This window comes from Rhinoraja longicauda, chromosome 31, assembly GCF_053455715.1.
Source record: "Rhinoraja longicauda isolate Sanriku21f chromosome 31, sRhiLon1.1, whole genome shotgun sequence".
Lineage (NCBI taxonomy): Eukaryota > Metazoa > Chordata > Chondrichthyes > Rajiformes > Arhynchobatidae > Rhinoraja > Rhinoraja longicauda.
The window spans coordinates 16,497,556-16,520,664 of NC_135983.1; the positions used below are offsets into that span (position 1 = coordinate 16,497,556).

At 44.9% G+C, this 23,109-nt stretch overlaps 1 protein-coding gene across 1 annotated transcript in view; it reads right to left on the reverse strand.

Moving 5' to 3' along the window:
• ass1 (argininosuccinate synthase 1) overlaps positions 1–21,995 on the reverse strand; it is a 108,200-nt gene extending 86,205 nt beyond the window's left edge. The window contains exons 1-6 of the mRNA XM_078426143.1: positions 21,854–21,995; positions 11,390–11,520; positions 7,790–7,858; positions 5,998–6,186; positions 2,509–2,565; positions 1,422–1,496 (exon numbers count right to left, since the gene is read on the reverse strand). Of these exons, the coding sequence (XP_078282269.1) occupies positions 1,422–1,496; positions 2,509–2,565; positions 5,998–6,186; positions 7,790–7,858; positions 11,390–11,515 (516 nt within the window). The 5' untranslated portion in view covers positions 11,516–11,520; positions 21,854–21,995. The remainder of the gene's footprint in view (positions 1–1,421; positions 1,497–2,508; positions 2,566–5,997; positions 6,187–7,789; positions 7,859–11,389; positions 11,521–21,853) is intronic.
• Between the last annotated feature and the right edge of the window lie 1,114 nt (positions 21,996–23,109).

Consider the following 23,109-nt stretch of genomic DNA (forward strand, 5'->3'; position numbering starts at 1 on the left):
TTTATCAACCATTAACATGGAGATGCAAGAAACTGCAGATTCTGGAATCTTAAGCAATACACAAAGTGGTTGTGTAACTCAGCAGGTCAGGCAGCATCTGTGGGGGGGGGGGGGGGGGGGGGTTGGGGGTGGAGAGAAGAGGAATGCATAGGAAACGTTTTGGGCAAGACTGAAGAAGGGTCCCAAACCAAAACATCACCTGTGCATTCCCTCCCACAGATGCTGCCTGACCCACTGAGTTACTCCAGCACTTTGGGTTGTGATAAATATGCCGAATGTTGTGGACACTTTAGCTTGTATCATTACGGAGATCCCAAACTAAACAAATAAATGTTATAATTCATTCACAGCATGATTAATAAACATACATATCATGTTAAAGGTAACGATAGGCCACACTAGGGCATACCATCACAAAATAAAAAGCACTGGTTGTAGTGCACGTTTGTACAACTCTTGGTAAGTTTGCTGAAAATATACATTTGCATCTGCTGCATCAGGGTGACACCTGGATTATTCCACACTAGGCAGATTTCTGATCTCTCCAGAGAAACTGTCCAATGTGTGTATCCAGTGTGGGGTGGAAATCTGATATAAACTCTTTTAAATTTAAAAGCAGTTGCAAGACAAAAATCCCCAAACCCACTTGGTGGCAAAAACAGCTCTGTTTTTCTTTGACGCAAGGAAAGGCAACTGTTGGTTTAGAAAAAATAGACACTATATGCTCGAGTAACTCAGCCGGTCAGGCAGCATCTCTGGAAAACATGGAAAGGCAAGGTTTCAGAACGACCCGAAACATCACCTATCCATGTTCTCCAGAAATGCTGTCTAACCCAGCGTGTTGCTCTAGAATTTTTGACTGATTTTTAAAATTTGTTACAATTTAAACAATTACACATGAAGTATTTCCCTTATGATAGCAAGACTGAAGTTACCTTTATTTATTTTTTAATCCAATTTCAGAACATACGTTGGACGGCACTGGGCCTATATTCGCTGGAGTTTAGAAGAATGAGGGGGGACCTCATTGAAACGTACAGAATAGTGAAAGGCTTGTATAGAGTGGATGTGGAGAGGATGTTTCCACAAGTGGGAGAGTCTAGGACTAGAGGTCATAGCCTCAGAATTAAAGGACGATCGTTTAGGAAGGAGATGGAAGATTTTCTTTAGTCAGAGGATGGTGAATCTGTGGAATTCCTGGAGGTAAAGGCCAAGTCAGTGGATATTTTTAAGGCAGAGATAGATAGATTCTTGATTAGTACAGGTATCAGGGGATATGGGGAGAAGGCAGGAGAATGGGGTTAGGAGGGAGAGATAGATCAGCCATGATTGAATGGGGGAGTGGACTTGATGGGCCAAATGGCCTTATTCTACTCCTATCACTTATGATCTTATGATTTAAGTTTAACATTCCAACAAACCTTGGCATAGGCCACCAACTCCTTGCGTCCCAGGAATCGATTATAAAACTCTGGTTTCCTCCAGGGAGAGATGATCTGTGATAAGAAAAAATAAGCAAAAAGGAATCAACCAAAGTTGATAAAAATCAAACCAGCAAAATCAGAGCTCTTGAATTCACCTCGACAACCCTGAAAACTTTATCCCTGAACACAATTTTTAATATTTCCAACCCAGAAAGTTGAACACATATGTTAAATTCTGCAGGTGTTTTTCAAAGCTCTCAAGAAAAACCAAGACGGCAAATTGTTAAAAAAGTGTTATAGTATTGAAGCACCTCTCTGTGTTGATACAAGAGAGAAACACACAAAACACTACTACCAGGTGGTAATATTGGGAGCGATGGTGAATTCAGTTGTATCACTGTCCTACTAAAACCACCTCGTAGTACGACTATTTCTGAACAACCAGAATTCAGGGGCAACTTTTTCCACTCAAGAGGGCAGTCCGTATTGGAAATGAGCTGCCAGAGGAAGCTATAGACGGGAGGGCAAGTATGCCTTGTAAAAGACATTTAGACAGATATATAGGGAAGAACTGCAGATGCTGGGTTAAATCAAAGGTAGACGCAAAATGCTGGAGTAACTCAGCGGGACAGGCAGCATCTCTGGAGAGAAGGAATGGGTGACGTTTTGGGTCGAGACCCTTCTTCAGACGTTTTAGACAGATGTAGATGGGAAGGGTTAAGAGGGCCATGGGCCAAATGGGACTAGTCCAGTATGCCAACAGAGTCAGAATGCCTGCATTTCACCCATATCCCTCTAAACCTTTCCCATCCATACATTGGCAAATATCTTGCCAATGTTTTTAATGTCCCTCCCTAAACTACTTCGTCTGGCAGCCTATTCCATATATCCACCACCTTGTGTAGAAAAAGTTGCCCCTTGTGCTCATGTTAAATCCCCATCCATTCTCCCCATTGTTCGTATAGCAGGGTAATCAAAACAGCACACAAATTAATCATTCCAGAATAATTACAATTTTATGCAAGAGCAATGACAATGTTTGCTGCAAGAAATACATGCAAAGATTATGAAACAAAGTCCTCACCTGAACTCCAGGATAAAGTGCATAGCAAGTCAGTTCAAATCGAACCTGGTCATTTCCCTGAAAAGAAAATAAGTAAAGTTAAATACATTGAAAGCCACATATTTATTCACATCCAGCAAATCCTGCTCACCTCCAAACTGCTCCTGCAATGATTAATTGGAGCAGTAAATGTTAAGGCTGCTCATTACTAAGTCATTGTTGTGAATTTGGTGAACATCTAGTGGTATGATAACAGCATTTCATTCTATTTGTGTAGGAAGGAACTGCAGATGCTGGTTTACACTGAAGATAGACTTAAAATGCTGGTGTAAATCAGCAGGACAGGCAGCATCTCTGGAGAGAAGCAATGGGTGACATAGAAAAAATAGGTGCAGGAGTAGGCAATTCGGCCCTTCGAGCCAGCACCGCCATTCAATAGGATCATGGCTGATTATCTAAAATCAGTAGCCCATTCCTGTTTTTTTCCCCCATATCCCTTGATTCCTTTAGTCCTCAGAGCTAAATCTAACTCTTGAAAACATCCAGTGAATTGGCCTCCACTGCCTTCTGCGGCAGAGAATTCCACAGATTCACAACTCTCTGGGTGAATACATTTTTCCTCATCCCAGGTATAAATTCACTGCCTGCTGTACCTGCATGCTTACTTTCAGTGACTGATGAACAAGCACATCCAGGTCTCATTGCACCTCCCCTTTTCCTAATCTGACACCATTCAGATAATAATCTGCCTTCCTGTTCTTGCCACCAAAGTGGATAACCCCACATTTATCCACATTATACTGCTCACCCAACCTATCCAAGTCACCCTGCAGCCTCAGAGCATCCTCATCGCAGCTCACACTGCCACCCAGCTTTGTGTCATCCGCAAACTTGGAGAAATCACATCTAATTCCCTCGTCAAGATCGTTACTATATATTGTAAATAACTGGTGTCACAGCACCGAGCCTTGCGGCAGCCCTCTAGTTACTGCCTGTCATTCTGAAAAGGATCCGCTGATTCCTACTCTTTGCTTCCTGTCTGCCAACCAGTTCTCTTTCCATGTCAATACCCTACCCCCAATGCCATGTGCTCCAATTTTGCACACTAATCTCTTGTGTGGGACCTTGTCAAAGGCTTTTTGAAAGTCCAGATACATCACATCCACCGGCTCTCCCTTATCCATTCTACTTGTTACATCCTCAAAATATTCCAGAAGATTAGTTCACACTACTTCCATGTAATCCCACTTTCTCATCCACTCTCTACACTGTGGAGGCACTTCATGGAGGCCAATTAATCTATAAAGTCGATGCAGAGTGTAACATTAACCCATCCACCCAAACACCCCATTCCTGTCAAGTCGGCCGTTACTAATGAAGAAGCCCAATTAGCGTATTTATCGTTTCTGAGATAATAAAGGAATACGAGGGGCTGCCACTCAACTAACCTCTCAAATCTTTCAATCACCCACTTAACCTTTAGGAATTATGGTGTAACCTTTTCTCTTTCCCAGAACAGTGAGGTCAGTGCTGTTGAAACCCCAGTAAGTATTAAAAAAAACACACAGGCTCAGTGGGTCGGGCCCAGTATCTGATTAAAGACTTCCAATCCTTCCGCTAAAGGGAAATTTCAAGAGATGCAGCAAGGTATATTCCTAATTTCAGTTTAATTTGGAGATACATCACAGAAACAGGTCCTTCGAGTCCACGCTGGCCATCACTCACCCGTACACACTAGTTCTATGACTGCCCATCTTTTCATCCACTCCCAAAATGCTGGGGGCAATTTAGCGAGGCCAATTAACTTACAAATCCACATGCCTTTAGGATATGGGAGGAAACGGGAGCACCTGAATGAAGCCCACACGGTCACAGAGAGAATGTGCAAACTCCACACAGAGAAAATGTGCAGACTCATGTCTCTTGCGCTGTGAGGCATCGGCTCTGCCAACCGAACCACTGGGCCACCCCTAGTTATAAATAACTGAACTGCACAGAAAAACAAAACTGTATATGTACAGCAGTTATTTAGCACCATATCTATTAAAGAAGTTCAGATGTCAGATTGAAAAATGAAGACATGATCTATGGCCATACTTGTTTTACTGAATTATTTGACTGGCTTGAAAATAGCAAATGCTGATTTTATTTAAATGTTATTCTTATATTGCTGATACTATTTCTAGAGGAGCAAGCTCCCACGATAGATTTCAGATGGCCATCTTAAGCGCCAGAACAAAATGTACCACAATCACCGCGGCCAATATGTTAAGATGAAAATTATGATTCCAGGCTAAAGATAGTGTGGGGATACAAGTAGATGCTGGAGGGACTCAGTTTGTTTGGCAGGATCTAAGGAGGGAACGGATAGACGACGTTTCGGGTCAGGACCCTTCTTCAGATACTGTAGTGGGTTAAGATCATAAGAACATAAATGATAGGAGCAGTATTAAGCCATTCGGCCCATCACGTCTACTCTGCCATTCAATCAGGGCTGATCTATCATTCCCTCCTGACCCCATTTTCCTGCCTTCTTCCAATAATTTCTGACACCTGTATTTTCCCAATCTTTCATCCACTCCCAAAATACTGGGGGGCAATTTACAGAGGCCAATTAACCTCCAAATCCACATTCCGAATCAATTCAGCATTAAGTTTGTACGTTCTCCCCGTGACCTGCGTGGGTTTTCTCCGAGATCTTCGGTTTCCTCCCACACTCCAAAGACATACAGGTTTGTAGGTTAATTGACTGGGTAAATGTAAAAAAATTGTCCCTAGTGTGTGTGTGTAGGATAGATAGTGTTAATGTGCGGGGATCGCTGGACGGCGCGGACTCGGTGGGCCGAAGGGCCTGTTTCCGCGCTGTATCTCTAAATCTAAAATCTAAGTAGCAAAGGGCTTGCTCCAGGGGCAGTGGCAGAGTGGCATTTGCCGGGAGGATTGAAATAAAATCAAACTTGTGGCAATGCCTGAGGAGAGACAATCTAAGGATGTGGTAAAATGCTGCCCAGTTTTAGGCTGACACTGGACAAATACTGCCACCTAGTGGCAACATGCAGAGTATTTCCCAGCCAGAATACTGTTCAGTGTTAGAGACAAGAGACGGCAGATGCTGGAATCTTGAGCAAAACACACAAAGCTGGAGTAAATCAGTATTGATGCAGAGGGAGAGTTGCTGCCTTACTGCGCCAGAGATCCAGGTTCGATCCCGGCTACAGGTGCTGTCCGTACAGAGTTTGTATGTTTTCCCCAGGTGCTCCGGTTTCCTCCCACACTCCAAAGATGTGGAGGTCGGTAGGTTAATTGGCTCCAGTAAAAATTATAAAAACTGTCTCTAGTGTGTAGGATAGTGCTAGGTGTACAGGATGATCGCTGGTCGGCGCAGACTCGGTGAGCTGAAGGGCCCGTTTCCGCACTGTGCCTCTACAGTAATTAGCTGCATCAGTTCTTGCAAAGTGGCATTTTATTTCTGTCGGGACAGAGTTTCAAATTGAGTTGCCGGTCCCATACCTTTCCTGTAGCGCCATGGGACACAAACTGAGCCTTCTCCTGCTTCGCAACCTTGACCTGACCCCTGGCAATGCAGGGTCTGGCCAGCGATGTCCCAAGGAGGTACCTGTCCTCGTACACGGCGCTCGACTGGACCCACGGCCAGATGAACTCTTCCACAAACTCCTTCCGCAGATCCTCAATGAAAACCTGGAACAAAAGCACAGCACGCATTGTTTTATGCAAAAAAAAAGCCAAAGAATATTAATGTGGTCACGGCACAGATTCAAACTCGTCACCTGTGTGATCAACACATCAAGCACAAGGCTCAACATTCCAGTTCAACGTTGCATTTCAGCAGAACTCTAGTCAATCGTCCAGTATCAAGGAGAAAAAATGGTAAAGAATCCATTCTCAATTTTGTTTTTTAAAAAAATCACATCCAGAATTAAGATGCATCAACATCAGTCCTTGTAATGGGTGCATTTCCATTCTGAAAGAGTGTGCAATCTCAACATTAAATCACTACTTTTAAAGGAGCTTTGGATGCAGAAAAAAATCCTGGCATCTTGACCAAGAAAAAAAAACCAAAGTGTTGGAGGGTCAGGCAGCATTTCAAGTATTCTACCATCACCTCCCTCGTCCTTCAATATTCAAGGGATATGGGGAGAAAGCAGGAACGGGGTGCTGATTTTGGATGATCAGCCATGATCATATTGAATGGTGATGCTGGCTCGAAGAGCTGAATGGCCTACTCCTGCACCGATTTTCTATGTTTCATCTGTGGAGCGAATGGACAATGATTTGGGTTAGGGTTGCCATCTGACCAAACGTCACCTAGTCCATCGAGTTCCCCCAGCGCTTTGTTTTTGTAAAAGTGGTTTCTTCCTTGATATACGCTTGAATTTCCTGAAGAATCAAACTTGTGTCAAGGTCCTGCAGAGACTGCTTCCTTCCATGGCAGCACAGAATTCCACACTACATGCAGTACCATGGACAATAAGCAATAGGTGCAGGAGGAGGCCATTCGGCCCTTCGAGCCAGCACCGCCATTCAATGTGATCATGGCTGATCATTCTCAATCAGTGCCCCGTTCCTGCCTTCTCCCCATAGTTTTCCCCATAATGACTCTGCTATCATTAAGAGCTCTATCTAACTCTCTCTTGAAAGCATCCAGAGAATCGGCCTCCTCTGCCTTCTGAGGCAGAGAATTCCACAGATTTACAACTCTCTGACTGAAAAAGTTTTTCCTCATCTCCGTTCTAAATGGCCTACCCCTAACTGTGGCCCCTGGTTCTGGACTCCCCCAACATTGAGAACAAGGGCATTGGGAAGTTGGCATTTGGAATCAGAGGAGCAAAATGCTGCAGATCCCCGAAATGTCAAATAAAATAGAAAATGCTGGAAGCACTCAGCAAGTCAGAGAGCGTCTGTGGAAAAAGTTATACTTATTGTTATAGGTTGATCGATTTGTTAAATTGATAACCTTCTGTTGAAATGATAACTGCTTCTCACTCTACAGACATGCCCAATCTGCTGAGTATTTCCAATATGATTAGTTTTATTCGTACATGTTTGGTCTCATCAGGGGGAAACTGCTGCCTGGAAATCAGAAACAAAAAACAAAAACAAAAAAAAGATGCTGGAAACACTCAGCAGGTCAGGCAGCATTTGTGAGGAGAAAAACAGGTCACAGTCAAGCCCGGGGCCTTAGCTCTGCACTCACATCCTTGAACTGTCAAGCCAAAGCAGATGGTGGCACCAGGTTGAATTATTTTGGACCACAGGTATTACAGCTGAACATTAATTTTACCTTCTTAGCTCCCAATAATGTTGCCTTCTTGCGAGCGGCTTCAAAATCTTCATCCTGCCCTACGTCAGCCTGTTTATGACGGGAAAAGGAATCGTTAATATTTGCTTCATGAATCAGAACAGCACTTAGTTCGGAGATGTGACTTAACCTTTACTTCCCAAAGCTGAACCATAAACCCCCCTGCTTCTGTATTCCGTGATGCAAATGAAGGCGGCAAGTATCCAATACGCCTTCTACACCCCTTCGCCTGCCTCCTTCAGGGACACCTGGTCTTGTTCATCAAGTTCACTATTTTCCTTAATGTTCCCACGGGTTTTGATCCAATGCCTCGGCTAACAAAGGAAGGCACCCCTTGCTCTTTTCTTTAAGAAACACCTTTCAGGATTGTGGACCCTTTGTTCATTCTCACTTCCAAGTAATCTTTCATCACCTGCCTATTCCCTCAGTATTTCATCATTTAAAGTAGCAATTACCAGTCCCATTCTATCACTTCCATTTCATCATTTTGTTTGGAATAAGAGGGAAAAATTAGTCACCATGCCAAATCTATATCCCCATTTCCATTAATTTCTCCGGTCAAGTAAATAATTTCTTTAGGCAATTTCTCAAATTATTTTAACAATGGGTGGAAACTCTGCATTTGAAACTCTGATGCCCCATTTTGAGACTGTTGACACCAAGCACAATATTTTTCTTAAACTTAAATTAAATGTCCTCGATGTCGCCAGCTTGGTCGACTCAGACACCCGATTACAGAACGTACAGAAAGATGCTAGGCCACCAGAGGGAACTCTTGCATCATAGAGAATTTCCATTCTACCACTGAGAGATATTACTTTGTTTCAAAAAAATACATGACGTACATTTAAATAATATAAAGTTCATACAACCTGACAAATCCTACAAGAAACATTCATGCCCATACCAAGTTGTGCCAAGACATTGGCATGGCCACACCTGAAGAATTGTGCGCAGTTTTGGTCACCCTGCTACAAGAAGGATGCCATTGGGCTGAAAAGAGGGCAGAGAAGTTTTACAAAGAGGTTGCAAGGACTTGAGGATCCCCTCAAGCAATTAGGCTTGTATACACTGGAATTTAGAAGGATGAGGGGGGATCTTATTGAAACATATAAGATAATTAGGGGATTGGACACATTAGAGGCAGGAAACATGTTCCCAATGTTGGGGGAGTCCAGAACAAGGGGCCACAGTTTAAGAATAAGGGGTAGGCCATTTAGAACGGAGATGAGGAAGAACTTTTTCAGTCAGAGAGTGGTGAAGGTGTGGAATTCTCTGCCTCAGAAGGCAGTGGAGGCCAGTTCGTTGGATGCTTTCAAGAGAGAGCTGGATAGAGCTCTTAAGGATAGCGGAATGAGGGGGTATGGGGAGAAGGCAGGAACGGGGTACTGATTGAGAGTGATCAGCCATGATTGCATTGAATGGCGGTGCTGGCTCAAAGGGCTGAATGGCCTACTCCTGCACCTATTGTCTATTGTCACCCAGAGGTATCCTAAACAAGCTGCCAGAGGATAGGAAGGTTTTAAGAGGGATACGGGCCCAACACAGGTAAATGGGATTAGCTTAGACGGGGCATCTTGTTCGTCATGAATAAGTTGTGCTGATGGGCCCATTCCTGTGCTGTACGACTATTTGCAAACAACGCGTGATTCGCTCCCCTACTGCCACCCTTTAGAGGTTGTCACTGTTTAAAGGGAAGATTGTCTTTGTCGGTAATTAAACACTCTTGAATCTCGCTGAGAATCGCCTGGCATGGCTCAGCCAGCAAGTTTGGGAGCACCATATCTACGCAAGTCTCAAAGTTTATCTGCACTCGCACCCATTATTCCAGCTATAAATCAGGCTGCAAAGTCATCGCTGAAATGTACTTTTCCGGTTTCAAAAAGGAAGAACCAGCAAGTTAGAACAATTACTTAGCAGTGTAAACATTCACAGGCTTTCAACTCATCAAGATTGCAGAGCGAGTCACGAGATGGATCTTTAGAACCATTGTGTTTTACGTCAAATAACGTTATAATCATTCCATGGCACCATCAGTAACTCTTTGCTCCACAACATTTGACTCACAGAAGTCAAATGCTCGTTCACTGCAGCTGGGCAGAGAAAACCCAACTAAAAAGTTTGGTCAAAGAAGAAAAAAAAATTTAAACTGTGGTGGAAAGCAAATGCTTTCCCAGTGGATAATGTTACAGTGCCCAAGGATTATGCCTTTCTAATTCTAGCTCGCCTTCAAAGCTTCAGCACGAGTTGGCATTTCACTCAAGAATTCTTCTGGCAACCTTTAGCAGTGCCCCTTAATTATCACTGCCAGCTGAACCAAGGCAGGTTCCAAGGGAGGCAAGGAAAAACGAACACGAAACAAAGCAGAATATTCATTGGGTAAGTGGTGGGGAACAGTTGTGGGCTGTAGGTCGGTGAGATTTTATGCGGTATGAAAGGGCTAACTCGCAACTCCACGCATATCTCAGCAAACAGTGCAGTGATCTTTACTGCCCCCCCCCCCCCCCCTCCCCAAGTTGGCGATGGGTTTTAATCAGAGCTACAGATGGAATTAGCAAGAAAGCAAACAGATTTTCAAAAGCTCCCTGTGCAAGTTAAACGCTCAGCACAGAAACAGGCCCTATAGCCCACACTGATCATTGACCACCTTTGCACACTAATCCTACACTTTATTCTCTCCATGTTGTCATCAATTCCCCTCCATATTCTACCACTCACCTACACACTACGGCCAATTAATCTACAATCCTGCACATCCACCCTGAAATAGATTCTGACTGTCGACTCAACCTATGCCTCTCAATTTCATATACTTCCTCCTGCCTCTAACATTCCAGAAAAAACAATCCAATTTTGTTCGACTCTCCACATTATTAATACGCTCCAATCCTGGCGGCATCCTAGTAAACCTCTTCCGCACCCTCTCCAGACCCTCCACATCCTTCCCGTAATGAACTGCACACAATGCTCCAAATGCAGCCTAACCAAAGTCCTTTCAGTCTACAACGTGACTCTGACTCAATGCCCCAACTTCCCCGCTAATTATCAACTGGACACCCCAGCCCTCACTGCCCCACGCACCAGCCATCCAAGGGTCATGTGTTTCGCTCAGTTGGAGGTGGGCCCATGGGTTCAGCCAGGACTTTATCCAACCAGTTGAGTGCAACATTCGGGAAGAGCAACCTCGTGGCCAGTTTGGTCTTTCAATGACACCTTGAACCAAACGCAGTCAGTTTGACTTCAGAAAAGAGATTTGTACTGACGGCAAAAATGAAATCGATAAATTAAAAACAGAGTGCATGTCACAGTGCAATAATTCACACCAAGTCACGTCGACACCAAAACCTCTCCAGCATGTTCTCTTCTGCGTGGACTAGATTGCAATTCCCAAAAGCATGAAGAAAACACATGGATTAATCAATCCCATCTCACATTTTTATTCAAAACTTTCATGACACACTATGTTGCATTATACAATAGAATCGTCCTCTCCATATGTTAAACATTTTAGCATCGACCCAGTGAATAGGGATTAATTCACACAATGATAAACTAACAAAACAACCACAAAATTATTCTCACCAGATAAGCAATAACTTCATATCCTTGTTCCTTCAACCAGACCAGAATACAGGAGGTGTCCAAACCACCACTGTAGGCGAGAACCACCGTGCCTTTTGATTGAGCCATTTGAGCTACTTGAGACATTTAGCCTTAAAGAATTAGAAAAAAAGGGGGGGGGGGGAGTGGAAAGAGGAGAAAGAAAACAAGGTTATTGAACATTACCATAACTGTCCATCGTAAAGCAAAATTGAGAAATATTCTCAGAATTTGATTAAAAAATTGTTTCCATCACATTTAAAAGATGAAATATCAAGCAACATGAAATATCATCGAAAATCAACAGAACTGCAGATGCTGGAGATCTGGAATAATACAGAAAATAAAAGAAACACTCGACAGGTCAGGCAACATCTGTGAAGAAACAGTTAAAGTTTCAGGTCAAAGACCCTTCATCAGAACTTTAAATATCCAGTTTTAAGACAGGCGGAAAACAGGCTGTAAATTTAGCATTTTTACACAGTAGCGCAGCGGTAGAGTTGCTGCTTTACAGCGAATGCAGCGCCGGAGACTCAGGTTCGATCCTGACTGCGGGTGCTGCACTGTAAGGAGTTTGTACGTTCTCCCCGTGACCTGCGTGGGTTTTCTCCGAGATCTTCGGTTTCCTCCCACACTCCAAAGACGTACAGGTATGTAGGTTAATTGGCTGGGCAAATGTAAAAATTGTCCCTAGTGGGTGTAGGATAGTGTTAATGTACGGGGATCGCTGGGCGGCACGGACTTGGAGGGCCGAAAAGGCCTGTTTCCGGCTGTAGATATATGATATGATATGATCGTAGGAATATAAAAATTAGATCAAAATACAGAGTATTCGGGGAATGCAGCTGGTCAGGCCGCATCGGCGGAGGGAATGGACAGGACGACCTTTCAGATCGGGACACAAGTCTGAAGATGGACGCACAACCTTTTGGGTCGGGTCCCTTCAGTCTGAAGAAGATCCCCAGACCTGAAACGTTAACGGTCCATTCCCTCCACAGATGCTGCCTGAGGCAACGGAAGACCCACCCGAGTTCCTCCAGCACTTTGTGGTTTGCTCAAGATTCCAGCATCTGCAGTCTCTTGCCTCGTCAAAAAAACGCCCTAGGTCAAACGATCTCCTCAAGAGGGGATGACTGTGCCATTCAAAATTATTCCGTGGGTACAAAGAGGGTTGTTAGTATTTCCAAACAGAATGGTTCTGCTGATCCACTCTGACAAATGAAAGAGCAGGGTATCACAAAATGCTGGAGTAACTCAGAGGTCAGGTAGCATCCAGGAGAGAGAGAATGGGTGACGTTTCGGGTCGTTACTGTTAGTTTATCATTGTGTGAAAGAGCAGGAATCCTTTCAGTTTCACTAATTGTCAAAACAATGTTTTGGCTGAGGCTCGGTACACGAACGTAATTTTCAATGACTAACATTCAAAAGTCTTTTGAAGTTGTGTGACTGGAAACTAACAGTAGATCATTCACATTACATTAATACAGCACAAACGGTAAGAATTGATTCTTGCAGTGATTCAAAATGGAGAACAAGAGAGAATGAAACAAAGCCTGAAAGACCGACAGACAGCAGTTGGCTGCAGCAAGATAATATGACTAGGAAAATAACTGCAGATGCTGGTTCAAATCGAAGGTATCACAAAATGCTGGAGTAACTCAGCGGGTCAGGCAGCATCTCAGGAGAGAAGGAATGGGTGACGTTGCAGGTCGAGACCCTTCTTCAGACTGAGTTAATGTGACTGCCTAGCTTGTGGTTATGGCATGAATGGAGGGATATGGATCACATGATGAGACTGGTTTAGCAGGTTCTGCATGGACATTGTGGGCCGAAGGGCCTGTTCCTATGCTGTTCCATGTGATTACGCTGTTCCAGTCCCACTGCAAATGACAATGAAATATTCTTGACTCTTGGTTATCAACTTCTCTGCTAAGAGAAACAATTTCTTACAGTTTACGCTGCCCAGACTTTGAGAATTGGGTACACCTTAAAGGTCCCCCTAAATCCAATTTATTTCAAAGAAAACAATTGTAGCCTAGACAGTCCCCTCTCCCGACTATAATTCTCCTGCCTTGGCAACATCCTTGACAATATCCTCTGCATCCTCTCTTCAGTGTGATGGCTGGAACTATACAGTACTCTAGTGGGACCCAACTAATGCTTCGTGTTGTTCCACAATTCCCTCCCTGCTCGTGCGTTCTATGCCTTGGCAAATGAAGGCAAGGATCCATTTAGAAAAATAGCAGTGGAACATTCAACCATAGGGTCGTACAGCACGGAGACAGGGCCTTCGTCCATGCGAACAAGATGCCCCATCTAAACTACTCCCATTTGCCCACACATCTCCAAAATGTTTTTACCCAAGTACATGCCCAATGTCATGTAAATGTCCTTCAAGCCTACTCCACCATGCAGTAAAATCATGGCGAATACTCCATCTCAGTACCATACTCTGTCTCTCCAGACCGTAAACACCTTATCTACTTTTTATGCTGCATACAGGGATTTGTGGACATGTTCCCTAACTTGCCTGTGAAGGAACTGCAGATGCTGGTTTTAACCGAAGATAGACACAAAATGCTGGAGTAACTCAACGAGACAGGCAGCATCTCTTGAGAGATGGAATGGGTGACTTTTCTTCAGACTGACTTACTTCCCTAAGGTACTCTAGGACTTACTGTCCTACCATTAACCTTGCACCCTAGCCATGTTTGTCATCCACAAATGCATCACCCTTCACTCCTCCGGACAGAAATGCATCTGCTTCTTTGGTCCATCTAAGCAATACATTGATATTTCCTACGGCTTAGAATTTCCTTCCTCACTTTCAACCAAGCTCCCACTTTTTGGTTCCAGCGGCAAACTTCTCAATTAAATTCAACCAAGCCAAATCTTTTTACATATACCACAAAAGCTGGTACTGTACAAAAGCTAAAGAAATGGATAACTTTTAATATTATATAACTTTTAAAAGACATTTGGACAGATGAAAAGGATAGGAAGGGTTTAGAGGGTCATGGGGCAATTGGGACTAGCCCAATATGCCAACTTGGTCAGCACCTGACAAAGATTCTGACTAAATACAAGCCTTTTACAGTTGCAGCAAGAAATAATGTAATCTGTTTGCTGCTGGTACATATGGCCAACAAGTACTCACGAATATTACCCTTTGCTTTCTGTCAATATACAAATTGTTTACCATTTCCCTTTAATTTCTCTAGACTTTACCCTCTCCATCGAGGGACTGGTCAAAGTCCTTGCTAACGTGCAAGGTGAACACGGGAACACCTCTCATTACATCATTAAACAAATGTCTTCATTACTCAGACACCATCTTCCCCCACCTCAGGTCGCACTGCTCCCCATCATTAACACCTGCCTCTTGCAATGCTTTGCGCTATTTGGAGATGTTCCCAACAATTTGCCACGCTATTACTGCCAGAATGATTAGCCTCTGCTCTCCAAGTCAATACTTTTCTCCATTTTTAAATTGAAGAGTGCTAGATCTTCCAATCCTCCATTGCCAACTGCAGCAAGAGCGCATTGTTGCCTAACAAAGTTGTCGAAACTCCGATACAAGATGGTGGATCATGCTTGGGTTCACGAATATGTTAGAGTTGCCCAGCAGTTCTATGCTGAAAAGTAGTTTGTTCTAAGCACTGAACAGTGGCACAGCTGGTCGAGCTGCTGCCTCACAGTACCAGAGACCCGGGTGTGATCCTGAGCTTGGGTGCTTTCTGTGAGGAGTTTGCACCTCTCCCTGCGATTGCACAAGTTTCCTCTGGTTCCCTCCCATTTATGAAAGGCACATGGGTTTGTCAGTCAATTGGCCTCTGTAAATTGTCCTTAGTGTGGTGGTTGTGGACGAGGAACTGGGATAATGTAGAATCAGTGTCAATCAGTGATCAAATGGTTGGTGTGGATCAATGGGCCCAATGGCATTGCCATGCTGTAGCTCTAAGCAAAGTTGCTGTTTGAGCACCCTGTGCCATGACATTTCCAGAAATCCCAAATTCAAGGCATCAAACCATAATCCATATCCCTGCAAATTCACGTGCCCATCTAAACGCTCATTAAATGCCACTATCACACCCGTCATCACCATCACGCCCTGCAGCACATTTCACACACTCACCACTTCCATGTAAAGACTTGCCACACACACCTCCTTTAAACTTTACACCTCTCACCTGAAAGCAATAATCCCATTGCCTTCAGAATCTGTCCAAAAGACTTTCACGTCTTCCCACCGGCTTTCCAACAAAAATACTGTATACAACTAGAAAAAAAAATCACCCATCTCCCCCCCATCACCCTGCTCCTCTCCTCTTATTTCCCATCCCACATTTCTCTTTTATGCCATCCCCTCTGCCATGCTGAGAACTATATTCAACACTCTGCATCTAACCCTTTGCTCTACCAATTGTACCCGAGTTCAGCTTGATTGTATTTAAGTATAGCATGTCTGATCTGTTTCGATACAATGCAAAACAAAAGATTTCACCATACATGTGACAATAATAAACCTAAACTAACCCATACATGTGACAATAATAAACCTAAACTATCCATATTTCTCCGTCCACCTTTACTTTTCAGACTCTCTTTTCGTCTCCTTTTCTGTAGCCCTTGTCACTCCCCTCAGCTGTATCCACTTGCCATGATTTGTCCAGCCCCATGCTGAATTGTTGCCAGTCCTTCCCTCCACAAATGTTGCCTGACCGGTTGAGCTCCTGATTTTTAAACAGATTTTGTTTATTGGCAGCTGTTAGGGCAAGTGTGTAATCATGTAATTTATAACCTATCCTCTGCAAATCATAACACTGTGGGTATTTGCTCCAGCACTTTGTTTTTTGCTCGAGGTTTCAGTTTCTGGAGTTGCTTGGGCCTCTGACATTATTTTCCCACTTTGAACACTTTCTCCAACATACTCCTGCTTCGCACTGCCTCAGGAAAGCAGCCAACATAATCAAAGACTTTTCCCATCAGTCCTTCCTCCTCCTCCTTATTCTTGCCCGGCAAAAAATACAGAAGCTTGAAAGTGTACACCACCAGACTCAGGAAGAGTCTCGCGGAACTCATTGCCAGAGGGCTGTGGAGGCCAAGTCAGTGGATATTTGTAAGGCAGAGATAGACAAAAGCTTGATTGGAACAGGTGCCAGGCGTTATGGGGAGAAGGCAGGAAAATGGGATTAGGAGGCAGAGATCAGCCGTGATTGAATGGCAGAGTAGACTCGATGGGCCGAATGGCCTAATGCTACTTCCATAACTTGTGAACAGCTTTCCCCCCCCACTGTTTTCAGGCTTCTGAACAGTCCTTCCGTAAGCTAGGATACTGTCAGATTCACCTCTGCCCCATTGCAGGTATTGGACTTTGTCTCTGGAACTATTGCACTGTAATGGTGAGAACTATATTTTGCACTCTGTATCTTCCCCTTTGCTTACAGTTTGTAGATTATATTCATGCCTATTATCTGATCTGATTGGATAGCATGCAAAACAAGCTTTACAATAATAAGGCTAAAACTAAAGAAGGAACCTCCCATTTTTAATTATTTAGAGGTGACTGGATTGGGCTGGTGTTAGCTAATCATCAGCAGATTTAATGTACATGTTGCAATAATGCGCGGTAACTGCCAGCTAGTAACTGCAAGGAATCAATTGCATAAACGTTCCCATGGGAGTTTTTTTTTTAAAAAGAAGGCGTTGGATGTATCCAGTTTATCCACTTTTTATTTTACACACCGTGACTGAATAGCCGGTTGTTGTCTAGGTTGGACATTTTATGAGGGGAGGAATGTATTCAAAGTTGAAACTTTGATTCGAAACTTCTGTTGTTACGCCAATCTACTTTGAACACAGCAACTTTGACACAATATTTGTGATACGAATTAACAAGTCCAAGAGCTTGTGGAGAGAGAATTCTTTCAGCAACTCCCAGAGTATGCACAAAAAAACAGATACAAATAACTAGGAGTGTCGGAACAAAAACTGCAGATGTTGGTCTAAATTGAAGGTAGAAACAAAATGCTGGAGTAACACAATGGGTCAGGCAGCATCTCGGGAGAGAAGGAATGAGTGACGTTACGGGTCGAGAACCTTCTGGTCTCCCCCACCTGAACCATCCAGTGAAGGCTATGAATACGATCAACCAACAGGAGACCCAGGAAGCCTGATACAATAAACTTCACTTCTATGCAATCTGATAAGATTCCTGTTTTAAAAAAATACCCAAGCTCCTAAAATGGTTAAACTTAGCCTCATAAGCAAAACCATACTTGACCTCATTATCTGGACCAATAAATATGAAGCTATAGCCTAGAGGCAATGAGTGCATCTACACATCAAACATCAACTCAGATGTTAATATAATCTGAAGTGGCTGCTCATTTAAAATATGTTCAGTAGATCTTTATCGACTCTACAGCAACCAGTATTCATTAGCATTTTATCACTGTTGGATAAAACATTTTTTAAATGGATATGTGGAAGTTGTGTAACAAAACACACCCATTACACCGAGTCTTGCCACAGCAGCTGTGTGTAGCAAATAGAACAAGAACCAATCACAGCAGTCTTCAGTAGCATGACACGGAAATAATGAATTACTGGCAGTACTGTGTACAGTTTTGGTCCCCTAATCTGAGGAAAGACATTCTTGCCATAGAGGGAGTACAGAGAAGGTGCACCAGATTGATTCCTGGGATGGCAGGACTTTCATACGAAGAAAGACTGGATAGACTCGGCTTGTACTCGCTGGAATTTAGAAGATTGAGGGGGGATCTTATAGAAACTTACAAAATTCTTAAGGGGTTGGACAGGCTAGATGCAGGAAGATTGTTCCCGATGTTGGGGAAGTCCAGAACAAAGGGTCACAGTTTAAGGATAAGGGGGAAGTCTTTTAGGACCGAGTTGAGAACGTTTTTTTTTTCACACAGAGTGGTGAATCTGTGGAATTCTCTGCCGCAGAAGGTAGTTGAGGCCAGTTCATTGGCTATATTTAAGAGGGAGTTAGATGTGGCCCTTGTGGCTAAAGGGATCAGGGGGTATGGAGAGAAGGCAGGTATGGGATACTGAGTTGGATGATCAGCCATGATCATATTGAATGGCGGTGCAGGCTCAAAGGGCCGAATGGCCTACTCATGCACCTATTTTCTATGTTTCTATGTTTCTATCTTCCACACAACCTGTAGCACAGTTCTATGGTGCAATTGTTTAGTTCACTGTCACATGTACTGAGGTGCAGTGAAAAGCTTTTGCTGCTTGTTATTCAGTCAGCGGAAAGACAATACACGATTAAAATCGAGCCATCCCGAGTGTACAGATACATGATAAAGGGAATAGGGAATTCCTGCCCCACTACATCATCTAAAACTAGGAACATATTCTTTTCTCCCTTACATCCAGCTTCTCTTTACATGCATCAACCACCCCACCTTAGTTTAGTGTAATGTTAAAATGTTATGCCCCCCTTACCCTGTAAGGGTTAAACTGGCAATTTCAGCTCAAATGTGGGATGGAGCTATCAGCTAACTTAGCAGCCCTGCATACCATAGCCCCTTGAAAGCAAGATTCAGACCGAGAATTGACCTGGCACCTGCCCACGAGAGGGAACTCGCAATGCCTGGGAACATCGCCTTTCTCAGGCCATTCTATGGGAAAGCGTATTCCTGGGAATATCTGAAATCTGTTAATTCCGTCTTATATGCATTACATCTCTCCCTGAAGATCAGGGGACACATCTTCTTCAAATCCACTACAATTACCGTTCATATCTTTTCTACCTACACCATCAGGAAGTTTAGAATCCAGATTTCCTAGAGTGTTTCCAACCTCCTGAATTGTGATGGAACTCGAATTACAGTTGCTTTATGGAGATGTTTATTCTACTGGCCGATTAGGTTCTTGAAATTAGTTGATTCCAGTCCTGAAATGTTACCACATTCCTCCCACAAGCTAAGGGGCGATCCTATGCACTGCCCTCTGGTACCTGCTGTACTCTAATTGAAAGATGCAGCGTGAAAATAGGCTCTTCAGTCCACTGAGTCCCCATCGACAAGCTCACAATTAATTAGTTGACCATTTATCTAACTTTTTGCATCCACCGCTGCACCCGGGGGAATTTAGAGAGGCCGTTTAACCCACAAACCTGCACATCCTTGTAATGTGGGATGAAACCAGAGCAACTGGAGGGAGCCCACGCAGCCACAAGAAGGACATTCACACTCTGCAAAGTCAGCACCAGAGGTCGGGCTTGAGTGAGGGTGGTCTGGCGCTGTGAGGCAGCAGCTTTACCAGCAGCGCCACTGTGACTGGATTGTCCTCAAAGACAACACGATTTGATTTAACTGGATAATACACAAACAAAGGCTTTTCACGGTATCTCGGTACAAGTGACAATAATCAACCTAATCAACCAATAAATATCTAAGCCTGGAAACAAAAACAAAAAATGAAGATCACACTTCATTGGCACAGAAGTTATAGATTTCACAGGTCAACTTTTTAAGGGCAGGGAGCCAACAGGATTTTGCAACCGCATTGAAGCTGGGGTCATGGGCACCAACATCATTCCCTGCACCTACACTTGGGGCAGTTTTAGGTTGTACTGCATAAACAATTATTTTGGAGCAAAAAAAACCCCAACTGTTGGAAGAACTCAGCAGGTCAGGCAGCTTCTGTGGGAGCGGATGGATGGTCAATCTTCAGGGATGGGGCCCACTCTGCCCCCTCCCTGTGCCCCGTACACCTGTGTGTCCCCCTCCCTGTGCCCCGTACACCTGTGCCCCGTACACCTGTGTGTCCCCCTCCCTGTGCCCCGTACACCTGTGCCCCGTACACCTGTGTGTCCCCCTCCCTGTGCCCCGTACACCTGTGCCCCGTACACCTGTGTGTCCCCCTCCCTGTGCCCCGTACACCCGTGTGTCCCCGTCCCTGTGCCCCGCTGATGGGTCTGTGTGTGTGTGTCTGTCTCTCTCTGTGTGTCTCTCTCTGTTTGGCTATGTGTCTCTCTCTCTCTCTCTGCCTGTGTGTGTGTGTGTGTCTCTCTCTGTGTGTGTGTCTCTCTCTGTGTGTGTGTCTCTCTCTGTGTGTCTGTGTCTCTCTCTCTCTGTCTCTCTCTGTCTGTGTGTGTCTCTCTCTCTCTGTCTGTGTCTGTCTCTCTGTCTCTCTCTGTCTGTGTCTGTCTCTCTGTCTCTCTCTGTCTGTGTCTCTCTCTGTCTGTGTCTCTCTCTGTGTGTCTCTCTGTCTGTGTGTGTCTCTCTCTCTCTGTCTGTGTGTGTCTCTCTCTCTGTCTGTCTCTCTCTCTCTGTGCGTGTGTCTGTGTCTCTCTCTCTGTCTGTGTCTCTCTCTCTGTCTGTGTCTCTCTGTCTGTGTCTCTCTCTGTCTGTCTCTCTCTCTGTCTGTGTCTCTCTCTGTCTGTCTCTCTCTCTGTCTGTGTCTCTCTCTCTGTCTGTGTCTCTCTCTGTCTGTCTCTCTCTGTCTGTCTCTCTCTGTCTGTGTCTCTCTCTGTCTGTCTCTCTCTGTCTGTGTCTCTCTCTCTGTCTGTGTCTCTCTCTCTGTCTGTGTCTCTCTGTCTGTCTGTGTCTCTCTCTCTGTCTGTGTCTCTCTGTCTGTCTGTGTCTCTCTCTGTCTGTGTCTCTCTCTCTGTCTGTGTCTCTCTCTGTCTGTGTCTCTCTCTCTCTGTGTCTCTCTCTGTCTGTGTCTCTCTCTCTGTCTGTGTCTCTCTGTCTGTCTGTGTCTCTCTCTGTCTGTGTCTCTCTCTGTCTGTGTCTCTCTGTCTGTGTCTCTCTCTGTCTGTGTCTCTCTCTGTCTGTCTCTCTCTCTGTCTGTGTCTCTCTCTCTGTCTGTGTCTCTCTCTCTGTCTGTGTCTCTCTGTCTGTCTGTGTCTCTCTCTGTCTGTGTCTCTCTCTCTGTCTGTGTCTCTCTCTCTGTCTGTGTCTCTCTGTCTGTCTGTGTCTCTCTCTGTCTGTGTCTCTCTCTGTCTGTGTCTCTCTCTGTCTGTGTCTCTCTCTCTCTGTCTGTCTCTCTCTCTGTCTGTGTCTCCCTCTGTCTGTGTCTCTCTCTCTCTGTGTCTCTCTCTGTGTGTCTCTCTCTCTCTCTCTCTCTCTCTCTCTCTCTCTCTGTCTCCCTGTCTCTCTCTCTGTCTCTCTCTCTCTGTCTGTGTCTCCCTCTCTGTCTGTGTGTCTCTGTCTGTGTGTCTGTGTGCGTGTGCCTCTGTCTCTCTCTGTCTGTGTCTCCCTCTCTGTCTGTGTCTCTCTCTCTGTCTGTGTCTCCCTCTCTGTCTGTGTCTCTCTCAGTCTGTGTGTGTGTGTGCCTGTGTGTACTCTGCGCTCCACCCGACGGTCGCTGCCGAGAGGGGGGGGAAATGTGTGTGTGAGTGAGTGCGTGACCCACCCGCTCTACCTGCGGGTGGCCGCCTCACCTGTGCGCCGCGCTGCCACTCACCTGTGTGCCGGGCTTGCTTGCTTGCTTGCTGCCGTGTGTCGCCGTGTGTGTGGGTGTCCGCTCTGCCCCTCAGCTCTTCACTTTAACCCGTGTCGGCGCTGCCTGTGCGCAGACTCGACCCGGGGGGCAGGGCGAATGTGGCCAATGGAGCGGAGGGAGGGAGGGATGGATGGATGGATGGGAGGTGCCTTCACTGCCCGCTCCCCCCCTCCCCGTGGCCCGGCCCGGCCAGGCAGTCAGACCCGCTCCCTCCCCTTCCTCTGCTCTGGTACCAACAGGTGTATTGGACCCTTGCTCTGGGTCTCCCACTTGATACTTTGGACGGTGGAGGCAGAGAAGAGCACAGAGTTGAAGAGCAGCCCAGCACAGAAGCAGGCCCTTCGGCCCATCTTTCCATGCTGATCAAGTTAGCATACAGAACTAGCCCCATTTGCCTGTGTTTGTTCCATATCTATCCATCCATTTACCTGTCCGAATGACTTTTAAAAGTTGTGATTGAATCGACTTCCATAGTTTCCTCTGGCAGTTCATTCCAGATGCAGGCTACCCTCTGAGTTGCCTCTGATGCCTCTTAAAACTTACCCCTCTCACCTTTAGCCAATGCCCTCTAGTTTTAGAATCCCCTACCTTGGGGGAAAAAGACTATGAGCGTTCATTTTATCCATGTCCCTCGTGATCATGTACATCTCAATCAGGTCACCCCACAGAAACCAAAGTCCCAGTCTATCCAAACTCTACAACTGAATCTCTTCTGCACCCTTTTTAGCTTAGTGACATCTTTCCCAGCAATGCTGGGTGACCAAAACTGCACGCAATGTTCCAAGTGTGGTCTCACCAATGACTTGGACAATCTTTTGAATTGTTGTGACATACCAGCTGGGGAATGGGAATAGCGTGAATTTGATGGTTCGTTTAGTTTAGTGTAGTTTAGAGATACAGCTCGGAAACTGGCCCTTCGGCCCACCGAAACCAGCGATCCCCACACATTAACACTATCCTACACACACTAGTGACAATACACAATTATACAAAGCCAATTTACCTACAAACCTGTAAGTCTTTGGAGTGTGGGAGGAAACCAGAGCTCCCGGAGAAAACGCAGATCACAGGGAGAACCTGTACAGACAGCACCCGCAGTCAGGATCGAACCCAGGTCTCTGGCACTCTAAGGCAGCAGCTCTACACTGCGCCACTGTGCCGGAGAGTATATCTCCGGGAAATACTGAAAACCTTATGATAAAACTGTTTCACTCTTT